The sequence below is a fragment of the Carica papaya genome, chromosome 4 (assembly GCF_054855325.1).
Source record: "Carica papaya isolate Zhongbai chromosome 4, ASM5485532v1, whole genome shotgun sequence".
Classification (NCBI taxonomy): Eukaryota; Viridiplantae; Streptophyta; class Magnoliopsida; order Brassicales; family Caricaceae; genus Carica; species Carica papaya.
In genome coordinates this window covers 230,973-242,194 of record NC_142312.1, presented here as the reverse complement: position 1 = coordinate 242,194, position 11,222 = coordinate 230,973, and the positions used below count along the sequence as shown (strand labels likewise).

Genomic DNA, 11,222 nt, shown 5'->3' with positions numbered 1-11,222 from the left:
AATTATTATGTATATATATATATATTATAATAATTTAGATACTACGCGGTTAGCGAGAAAGAGAGGGGAAAATTAATTTAAATGTGGTTTAATTAGAAAACAGGGTGAGGTAATTGTCAATAATTTGATGGGTTAGTTGACCATAACCGTTTATGACGTGGACACCGTGTGGGACCCTTATCATTCATAATCTATATATTTGCATTTAATTAACATATAATATTAATTTATTTTTACCTAATTATTTATTTCATTTATTTAAAATTTCTATTTAACAAATAAAGCAATCGATAACTTATTTGAATTTGAAAATTGTTACTCGAAATATTTTTTTTTCATTTAAACGTTGTAAACTTAAATATTCATTAAAATTAAAAGATACCAACTTAAATTATTGCAAAATAGTAAGTTAATCTAATTAGCGATAATAATTTTTTTTTTTAAAAAAAGACCTCCACAGTGTCCTCAAATTGCTCTAAATTATTAATTATATAAATTATTATTTTTTATATTTTTCAATTTGTATATTATGAAAATATCATTAGTCACATCAAAAATATAATTTTATATCATCCATATTAACGATAAGAATAACGTTTATTCAAATTATATTGCATATTGAGTTTAATATATTTTATTAGAGCTGACCGGTTTGTATCATATTATTAATCACTTGTAGAGTTATATATATATGTTTTTATTATTCTTAATGTCATTTTTATCACTTAGTTTAATATTATATGTTTTTTTTTATTTTCATATCTTTTTATTTAATTAAATTGTTTCAGTTACAAAAAATATATAAATTTATTTACGTACAAATAACTATGGACTTTTTTTTTGTAACATTTTATTATCCATAATTTTTTATTTTATTTTACATAAAATTTAGTTTTGCATGCTATTATCTTATAGAACATTAAAATTGTTTTCATGATTTTGATTTGTTTTATATGTATATATATTTTTTCGAGAGAGCATATATATATATATATATATATATTTACAAGTATATAATTGTGTAAATGGTTTATAGAAGATTTACCAATGTTATATAAAATAATAATTATTAAAAAATAAATTTCAGAAAAAATCACATATATTAAATGTAAAAAAAAAATCAAATTACATTTTATAGGAAAATAATTTCTCACGTACCACATACAAATTAAAAATAATTACCGAAAAGTTTAAAGTGGTGAATTTGATTCATTTAAAAACCACGTTCTTGTTTTATACAAACATATACATTATTTTATATTAAAAATAAGAAATTTTTTAAAAAATTACCACTAACTTTGAAATGAAATAATTATAAAAAATGATAAAAGAAAAATAAAATCCAAGTCATCATGACTCACAACCAACTAATTACATGGCACCTCTACCACGGGTCCCACTTGCCACCTCTACCGCATCACCTTATAACCCACCTCTCCCCGCACTAACCCACCCATTAGTAAAAAATCCCTAACGAAAAAATCCCACCCATACCGCGCGAGGTCCCCCCGACCTCCGCACACCCCCTCTTCCGGGGCTGTGCCGGCCATGTCCCTCCCCTTCTACCACCACTTGCCCCCGCCGCCACCTCCTCCGCCGCAGCCGCATCCGCTCGTGCCAGAACCGCCTGTGAATCCGTCGCCGCTCTACAAGCAGCGATCATGGTCGCCGGATATCTATCGAGACGAGGCGTGGTTGAAGCGTAAAGGAAAAAGTAAGAACCGAAGGAGCAAGAGCGTCACCGACGAGGATCTCGACGAGCTTAAGGCCTGCATCGAACTAGGCTTTGGCTTTGACTCCCCCGTTGCCGATCAGCGATTATCCGATACCTTACCGGCTCTCGGTCTTTACTACGCAGTGAATAAGCAGTACAACGACACCGTTTCGAAGTCCACAACTTCGTCAATATCCGACTGCGAATCTCCCTCTCCCACGGGCAGCCCTCACACTATATTCCACCCAAGTATACCCCCTCGATTTATCTACTTGCTTCTTATACTTTCTTTTGATCGATCTAAACTCGTTATAAATATTGATTTTGAATTTTTGAAAATTCAAAATTGATTTTTTTTTTAAATTTTATTTAAATTGCGGGTTTTAATTACGTGTTTATGCTCGGATGATGAAGGTGATAATCCACAGACGGTGAAGACAAGGTTGAGACAATGGGCGCAGGTGGTTGCGTGCTCGGTACGGCAATCCTCCAGCGGATAGGTGATGTTTTGATACCAAGGTTAAGTTTGAAAAGGGACTAGAATTATCAATCAATGTAACCAAACATCGACTTTCAACTTTGTTTGATAATGATTTTCTGCCACCCACCTACTTGTTTGGCTGGATGATGATTGCCAATTAGAGAAAGGAACCACCCCCTAGAAGCAACCAAAAAACAAAAAGGGAAAAAAAGCAAAATTAAACGTTTTTGTTAGATGGAAAACCAATTGGGCACCCAGACGATTGACCTTTTTTCTCCTTTCTCCATTTTTTTTACTTCAATTTGAAAGATCTTTAGATTTGCTGTCATGGGTTTTGTTTCTCCTTCAATTTAGTGTTTTAGATTATTCTGTGTTGATATATGAAAATTAGTTGTGAGACTGAAAATTGTCAAAAGCTGTTTTTGCTTGATTGAATAGATTGATTGTTTTACTTGACAGATTACATAAATAGGGTATGTGGGTGTAAATTAATTTCTTCTGTAAGAATCCGTTGCCTTGGTGTATACAGCTTGTTTTCTTTTGTAATATGACTTTATTTTCTTTCGTGAAAGCTAAGTCATGTGAGTGGAAAGTCAATATTCTAATGATAGCAGGTAGGGAATTAGACTTTTTTTTTTGGTGGGGGGTTATGAACGACGTCCCCTTTTAACATATTGTTCCTTGCTTTTGTATACATATGATGACTCTTGTTGTGGTGGAGTTTTATATTTTCAACCAAACGGCTGCATTGTTTACTGCAAAAAGTTTGTCGATTTGTCCAAAATAAGAAATTTGGGAATTCTTAATTTTTTTTTGGGTGTGATTCATATATTTGTCTTGGTAGATATTGCTACATAGTATGATGGCATCAATTGATTAGGTGACAATCATTAGCAGATTTTCTAGTTGAAGATACAATGTAAGAAAAAGAAGAATTCCAGCTTTAACTGTTGTTAATTCACTTTTGTGTACCAAAATATTTTGAACTTATACGTGTTTTGATAATTTTTTGGTGGATATTAAAGAATATATGAATTTCTCAAATTCTATTTTCATATTTACCATTGCTTCTTGATGCATGGATGTTTAAACCTTGCAGGCTTTTATGTACCAACTTTGCAACTCATATTCTTTTGATACACAAATCATATGAAGTACTAGCAAAATGAAAAACTATAGAAAAGAGATATAGGCCAACTCCAACTTACAACCTTTTGTAGAGGAAGAAACTTATTGACTGTTAAATTTATTAGTAGTGTAAGATATTGGTAAAATTTGATTGTAATTGGTTAGCATTTCATGTTATTTTAGTCTATTATATACATTACTGTTATGAGTTTATGATAGCTAATAGTAAAAATGACAACAAATAATAATCCAAGCAGTAACAAAATGTCACTAAAATATAATAAAAAATTATGAAGTATTGACATATTTAATTCTAAAAAAATCTATGAAATTAGATACTGTCTGGGAAAATTTACGACAACATTTACTTTGGAGTTGTACAACTTGATCTATCTACTAATTACGTACTTCATTTGTTCTTGAAATATTAGCGAGTTACGGATTTTTCTTCTTTACTTTAAGATATTTTGTTGTTGCAGATTGGTGTAGGTTAATTTGTCTTGTCAAATTGTTGATGAGCTTATTGGCTTGTGTTTGTACAATTATGATATGTTGCGAGGCTAATAATGGCTGTGGGGATGAGTTTGTCTGAAGTGTTGATTCAAAAGAAGATGAGCTTGTCTGATATGGGCAAAGGAAACCTTACAAGTAGAAGGGGATAATTGAAATGTTGGAAATTAAGTGGTAAAAAAATGCAATTGATATTTGAATGCAGCTGGCTGAGCACCACCCACCAAGCCTGGTCTGGGTTAGTGCCAAAACAATTTATCAACAAAAGCACCACGTGTGTAGTCCTTTAATGCGCATGGCTGGACACTCTAGTCGACTGGTCGCCCCCTGTTAATGAGCATGGATGAGACTCAAATTGCCGTTCCCTTTTGGGCTAATAATTGTGACCCAGTAACTCAATTTCTTCACTAATGGCCCAAATTCAGTTCTGCCCCAACCGCAAATTAACTTTCATAAACTCAACACTCTTAACAGCCAGCTTCTCTCATTTTCTCTCTTAATTGGCAGGAGAGAGCTGAATCAATGGTGGGAGACACTTCAAGTTGATTTTAGTACAGATTAAAGTATAAGCAACTGAGAAATAAAGAACATGTAAAGAGTTTTCTTAGGGCATAATTATGAAAATTTTGCTTAGATTTCAAGTAGTCTTATGTTATTTTGATGGGATCTGACTTAAAGATCAATACTTTAATCTACAGTAAAAAAAAAAACAGTTCAATCATTACATCCATAAAAATTAGATTCCTAACCTCTGTAGGAACTAGGAAGAAAAATGTAGAGAAAGGTAATGGGTAGTTGTTTTTTAGATAGCAACGTGGGTATGGTTAATAATTATGGAGCAAACAAGAGTATCTCTCAGATTTCACAAGACAAACCAGAACAAAAGATTATATATGTAAACGAGGAACAGGGCCAATTAGTCTTATGATTACCTGCCTAATTATCTTTTCTCCTCGGATCGTGCTTGACTTTAATCAATATATATATATATGTAAAGCCAATAATATATATATAATATCTAGTAATCATACCACATATATATATGTTGACTATATGCGAGAAAATTTTTTCAAAATACCTTAAGTAAATTGTTTAACTTATTAATTTATAGCATTAGCAACCTCAACTGAGGAAGTGAAGTGGCTAGTAGGCCGCTTTTGTCAAGAGTTGGCGACCGGCCTGGTCTTGAAGATGCTCGTAATATATATATACATATGTAGTCTATGAATCAGTCAACAGTAAGTGTGATTATCAGATCAGGCAAAAATCAACTGTAAGTAAAGGAATATGTGTATATACATACATAGGCATCTTCTCATTCCGATTCCGGAAATCCGAACAATGATGTTGAAAAACTATATATATATATATATATGATATCATGTTCTATAAATTTTCTTTTTTTTTTAAAAAAAAAGGAATTAACTTAAATGAATTGGTGGTTGATCACTAACTTCTTCAGAATCTCTCTCAACTACTAATCATTCAATCTTAACTTCTGAAAATTACAAGAAAAGGTTGATGATTTGTTTGACTTGATTTTTATAAGTTCTCTTCTTATTTCTAATTAATATGTACTTACTTATATTTTACACTAGTTGTTATGATTAACTTGCTAATCATGAACTTGACTGCAATTCATATCAATTTTACTTTCTTGAGAGATAAAGAGGAAGAATAAGTGATGATGGTTGATTCTCATGCATATCGTATGTATATATATATATGATACTAACTCATGACCCATTGAATCATGAGTCTGTCTCTAACCTTATAACCTCATCCATTTGGTCTGTAAACTCTAGAAAAATTAATTGAGACTACATTGATTTTTCTATGTGTTTACATGAGAGTAATTTCTTTCTTTTTCAGAAAGATAAGAAATAATAATATTGGAAATAAATATCTTCTACATCCGGGATGGGCTTGATTTTCCAAGGGTACTGGTGAATATATTTATATATATATATATATGTATGTATGTATGTATGTTTTAGTGGTGAAAAAGACGTGTGCATGGGGGTTTGAATATTCAAGAGAACGTGGTGGAAGATGAGCAATGTTTGTTTGAAAGAATGACAGAGCAGAAAACCAAAAGTCCAAAGACAGGAGCCAAAACTTCTGGTGCAGCCCCCGGTTTCTCTTCAAAACAGCTTTCGACGTAATCAGTCTTATCAAAATATTGTTTTAAACTAGTGTTTATATTCTTTTTACAAGATGATTCTCGTCTTTTCTTTAAGATTTTTTAATCTACTTTTTGACTGTTAAACGCAAAACTAACGTTATTATTAGCGACGGAAATAAAAACTTTCCCACCATCTCGATCGTGGCCAGAAGCAAGATTTCTCTTCCGGTTTGCATCTCTTGTTTGTTTAATTTTCGGCTTCAATTATTGAAGAACAGAAGTATTATTTTCTCATCAAATTAAGACTCATGCGAAATTTAATAAATCATTGGGAGGAACATTCAGACTCTAATAATTTCGCGGTGGAATGAGACAAAAATAGCTGAACAAACAAGACTTTCCAAAGGCAAGTTGTAAATTGTGTGCTATATTAAGATAATATCCATGGCGGATGCAAGACAAAAGCTAAAAGTTTTAAACTGATAAGAACAGCTTTTTTTTTTTCAATATAGAAAATAGACAAAACTAAGTTAATCGGCTGGAAATATATATAATATATATATATATATATAAATTGGATTGAATGTATGCATATACATACACATACGCATGTATTTACGTAGGTAATATCTTCTTGTGTTTCACGTGCATGCCCACATGATTAGCAGCCATAGTCTGCATAAATCCGGTGGCTGTTCACATCGCATGAATCTTCTTCTGTAAAGTTCCATTTATTTATTGGGTCAATTTACTTGGGCTACCGCTTCCGATGGAATAACTTCATACAATTTGCTAATAAGTTTATATTTAGTTAATTTAAACGTAATATAATAATTATTATTTTTTTTAAAAAAAATAAAAAATTAATTTCCCAGCATAAAACTTATATTATATTAATTTTTATTTACATCAAATTATAGAGTTGGGTTCATTATAATCTCTGTACAAAAGCTAATAAATTAAAGAAAATATTAAATTCATACTAATTTTTTAGAACAGAATATTTGATTCTAGAAATATCAAATTGGCATAACATTATATATATATATATATATATATATCCAATATGTAACTAACAAGGCCAGCTGTTTGTGCCAATCAAATTAATTGATTTTGTCCATATATGTTATATTATATTGTATGTATGTGTATATATATGTTTGACTGTTGTCTGTATATACTACATGTATATTGTGTTAAAGGGAAGACAATTATTTTCGTATATATCTTTAACTTGACTAGCGGGCAGAGTTAGAAAAGAGTCTTTAGAAGAAATGTACATTAGAATTTTAGAAAAAAAAAAAAGGTAAATGGATGTTGATTTTGATGGGAGCACATATTTGTGGAAAGTGAGAAACTTTCTTTGTTCTTCGATTTATAGCTTTCACACCAGCAATTTTTACTATATTATCAAAATTCTAGACCATTCTTTTTTTTTTTTTTCCACATTCCTCCCCGTCAAATTAAAAAAGTTTGAATAGTAAATTGTGGCGAAAGAACCGTCCCTCGCCAGGTGCCAAAACTTGAAGATGATCGTAAATTTTGAGAAATGTAAAAAGAGCAGTGTCGGAAATAAAATATTATTAAAAAAAAACGAGAAGGAGAAACAAATCATCCCTCTAGAAATGAAATAGAAGCTTCCCCCAAGAAACGACCAAGAAATTCCCCCAAGGAAGAAAAAATAGAAAAAAAAAAAAAAAAAAGAAAAAGAAAAAGAAGCGTGTTGTGTGTGCTTTCCGAAGGAGACCAAAGATGGTGGGATGAATTTATTATATTACTTTTTCTTTATTTACAAAAAAAACTTTCTCAAAATTTCTAGAACCCACGTCCTTTTCTCTTCCCCCTCCCCATTTCCTACCTTTTTATATAATCCCAATACATGAACCTGCGGAGGAAAAAAATTTCATCTTTTTCTTCAAACCATATTCGTTCAAAGTTATGATCTTGATTCTCTATGCCAGAGCCTTAGTCTTCTCCCCCCAGGCCAATGGAATCTGATAGCTTCCAACTGCAACGCCCGACTTCTTCTACCGATCTACCTCACGCCGCCACCACGACTACCACCCGTTGCTTCCTCTCTGGGTTTTATTGCTGGGGCTGGGAATTCTTAACGGCTCTCTTGCTTTTTAGTTATCCTTACTAGAACTTGTATTTTTCTCCTTTAATTTCTCTCTTCTTTTTCTGGGTTTTAAGAAAAGTAGTAGTAGTAGTAGTAAGAAGGTGGTGGTAGGTGAGGAGGAAATCGGGAAGAAATGGCGCAGAGGTCTGTTCCGGCGCCGTTTTTGACGAAGACGTACCAGTTGGTGGATGATCCGATCACCGACGATGTTATCTCCTGGAGTGATACCGGCAATACCTTCATCGTCTGGAAAACTGCTGACTTCGCCAAAGATTTGCTTCCTAATTATTTCAAGCACAATAACTTCTCCAGCTTCGTTCGTCAACTCAACACCTATGTAAGTCTCTCTCTCTCTCTCTCTCCTGTAACAATAATAATATATTAATAAGAAAGAGGAAGAAGAAGGCGTGTGTTTTGGAAGATCGAATGTTGATTTGTTGTTTTTTATTCTTACAAGAATCTATCCCCTTTCTTCTCTTCTGTCGATTATTACTATGTCTACTTTTAGGAGATGATGGTGATTTAGCTTGTGGAGTGATGGGTGGGGTGACTTGAGATTTAAGATAAATTTACTCTCCTGGGTTAATTGCTTTTTACTGTCCTTCCCACCAAACAATTTTAGGTCTCAAAGAAATTTCTGCCGACTCCATTTGGGAGATCAACTACGTCAAGTCAAGTAGGTTGATCCTTTGTTTATACAGCTAAGCAACGCTGTACGGCTGGACCCGACCCATTTTAAAAAACTTAGCATCTCGAACCTAACCCCAATCATCTCTCACGACCCATTTCCAAATAGTTTTTAATTAATTACTTTCAAAATATTAATTTAGACTTGCAAGTATCATAATTTGCAAAATTACGTGTACGGCCCAAAATGGTGGGTTTTTAAAGAATATGTTTGGGCACCTTCTTGTATTTGGATTTTCAACGACGTGTACGATTTTTTTTTAAATGTGATGGCATAGTTCCGCGTTTGAAAGTTTTTGAATACAACATTTTCTTTTTTTAATTTCATTGACCAAATCAAAGTAGACGTTTTCATTATTGTTCTTCAGAATTTTGTATGGATATTAATTTAATGCCCTAGAATTTTTGGGGGGGTGAAAGTACTCTCGTCTCCTAATAGCTACTATTGTGTCGTTCAACAGGGATTCCGAAAGATTGTGCCCGACAAATGGGAGTTTGCTAACGAGTACTTCCGCCGGGGACAGAAAGAGCTGCTCTCCGAGATACGACGCCGTAAGACCTTCAGCCCGTCGCCCACTCCGGCTGGTGGAAATAACGCGGGCGCCGGCCTTATTTCTCCCTCCAACTCTGGCGAGGACCTGGGCTCCAGCTCCACGTCATCTCCGGACTCCAAGAACCCAGGCTCGGTGGAGACGGCCGGCACGCCTCAATTCGCCGACTTATCGGACGAGAACGAGAAACTGAAGCGAGACAATCAGATGCTGAGCTCGGAGCTGGCACACGCCAAGAAGCAATGCGACGAGCTGATCGCTTTCCTGACGGAGTACGTGAAGGTTGGGCCCGACCAGATCAATCGCATTATGCGGCAAGGGAACTGCGGGTCCATTTTTGATGGTCCAGGGGGTGTGGCCCCCGGCGGGGATGACGGCGACGGCGAAGGCGAAGGCTTGAAACTGTTCGGGGTGTGGGTCAAGGGAGAGAAACGAAAGAGGGACGACGATGAGAACATGGGTTTCAGTGGGACCCAGTTGAAAGGAACGAAGAAGGTTCAATTCCATACCCCGGTGCTGAAGAGCAGCAGGGTGTGCGAGTAACAAGCAAAAAAAGTGGTGTACGATGGTGGGGAAGAAAAGAAAGAAGGTTCTTGATTGGTAGGTGATTGGAATAATAAAAGCAAGGATGTTTTTGGAAGATGATGGAGAGATCAAAAGGCAAACGGCTCCTCCCTCTATCACCCTTTCATTTATTACGAGGTTGTTGTTCTTCTGCTGTTACTTCATAGATGATGATCCATCAACTCTATACCGTGTAAACTTTGCTTCTAAATTTTTCTATCATCTGCTTAATTTTTTTTTCTTTTAAAAATTTACATTCAAGTCTTTGTTTTCGGCGTTGAATTAAAATGTTTTGAAACATCAACAAGCTTTGGTTGGTGACTGAAGACGACGGTTGTCGGCTCATCTCGCGTCTACCGCCCCACCAGCCAATGAACACGATCGTCCAAACATGTTTCCATTAGCAATCTTAATTTACGAACCTCCTCAGTAATAAAATAATTAAAATTTATAAACAAATAACAACTAAACGACGAATTATAGAAATACTAATTTTTTCAACAATTATATTCATGTGAAATTTATTACAAATTTTTTTAAAATATTATATTTTCAAAGTTAGTTGTCAACTCTAATCCCATGTACGTGAAGCTCCTGGTTATTGACCGCACGACGTCATCGTTATTTTTTACGTATAGTTTTATGATTAATACGAAAGCTGCAATAAATATTAAATTAATTTTATATATTGTTTTGGAAGAATTAAATTGTTATTTAACGTTATTTTGTGCTTGTATTTTTTTGTTGTCCCGTGTCTAATTAAATTTCTAAGTCAATTTGGTATTTTACCTAACAAAAAAAAAAAAAAAAAAAGACATTAAACTTTCAAGAACTTTTTACAATATTTGACTTAATTTTTGAAGTTATTGTTATTTAAAATAATAATAATAATAATATAATTTTTTTTGAGTAAAAAAATAGAAATTACATTATTTTTAAAACATGGTAAATGGTGTTTTTACTATTATTCTAGTTTTAGCATGTCGTATTAATCTTTTTAGTGCCCATTTATGATATATAAATAAAGTATATCATAGCATAAAAGTTTTAAAATAATTAGAAAATGGTAGAACTGTTCTTTCTTAAATTACATTTTCTATTTTTAATAAAAGTTTTTATATTTATAATTATATAAAAAATGTACATAAATATCGATACATAAATTTTACCTAAAATTGAAATTATGCATCTAATTTTTTTTTTCAAAAAGAAATTAAAAATTATGTTTTAGATCAAAATAATTTTTGATAAGTTTAAAATTTTATTAAAATTTAAACTATTATTTTTATTATATGTATATTTTTATTTTATTTTTAAAAAAACATTCTTATTTTATCAATTTA

The 11,222-nt window shown here is 32.9% G+C and overlaps 2 protein-coding genes across 2 annotated transcripts; both read left to right on the top strand.

Moving 5' to 3' along the window:
- The first annotated feature begins 1,446 nt into the window (after window positions 1–1,446).
- LOC110814464 (uncharacterized) lies at window positions 1,447–2,766 on the top strand. The gene is made up of 2 exons (XM_022041945.2): window positions 1,447–1,963; window positions 2,129–2,766. The coding sequence occupies exons 1-2, from the start codon at window positions 1,549–1,551 to the stop codon at window positions 2,212–2,214; spliced, it is 501 nt and encodes a 166-aa protein (XP_021897637.2). The 5' UTR covers window positions 1,447–1,548; the 3' UTR covers window positions 2,215–2,766.
- Window positions 2,767–7,794: 5,028 nt separating this feature from the next.
- HSF4 (heat shock factor 4) lies at window positions 7,795–10,133 on the top strand. The gene is made up of 2 exons (XM_022041883.2): window positions 7,795–8,414; window positions 9,226–10,133. The coding sequence occupies exons 1-2, from the start codon at window positions 8,211–8,213 to the stop codon at window positions 9,856–9,858; spliced, it is 837 nt and encodes a 278-aa protein (XP_021897575.1). The 5' UTR covers window positions 7,795–8,210; the 3' UTR covers window positions 9,859–10,133.
- Window positions 10,134–11,222: the final 1,089 nt, after the last annotated feature.

Bases quoted from the DNA above. Each gene is read 5' to 3' on its own strand.
- LOC110814464 (XM_022041945.2), top strand. From the start codon at position 1,549: ATGTCCCTCCCCTTCTACCACCACTTGCCCCCGCCGCCACCTCCTCCG. The intron at 1,964-2,128 runs GTATACCCCCTC...CGGATGATGAAG, and splicing joins TCACACTATATTCCACCCAA to GTGATAATCCACAGACGGTG.
- HSF4 (XM_022041883.2), top strand. From the start codon at position 8,211: ATGGCGCAGAGGTCTGTTCCGGCGCCGTTTTTGACGAAGACGTACCAG. The intron at 8,415-9,225 runs GTAAGTCTCTCT...GTCGTTCAACAG, and splicing joins TTCGTCAACTCAACACCTAT to GGATTCCGAAAGATTGTGCC.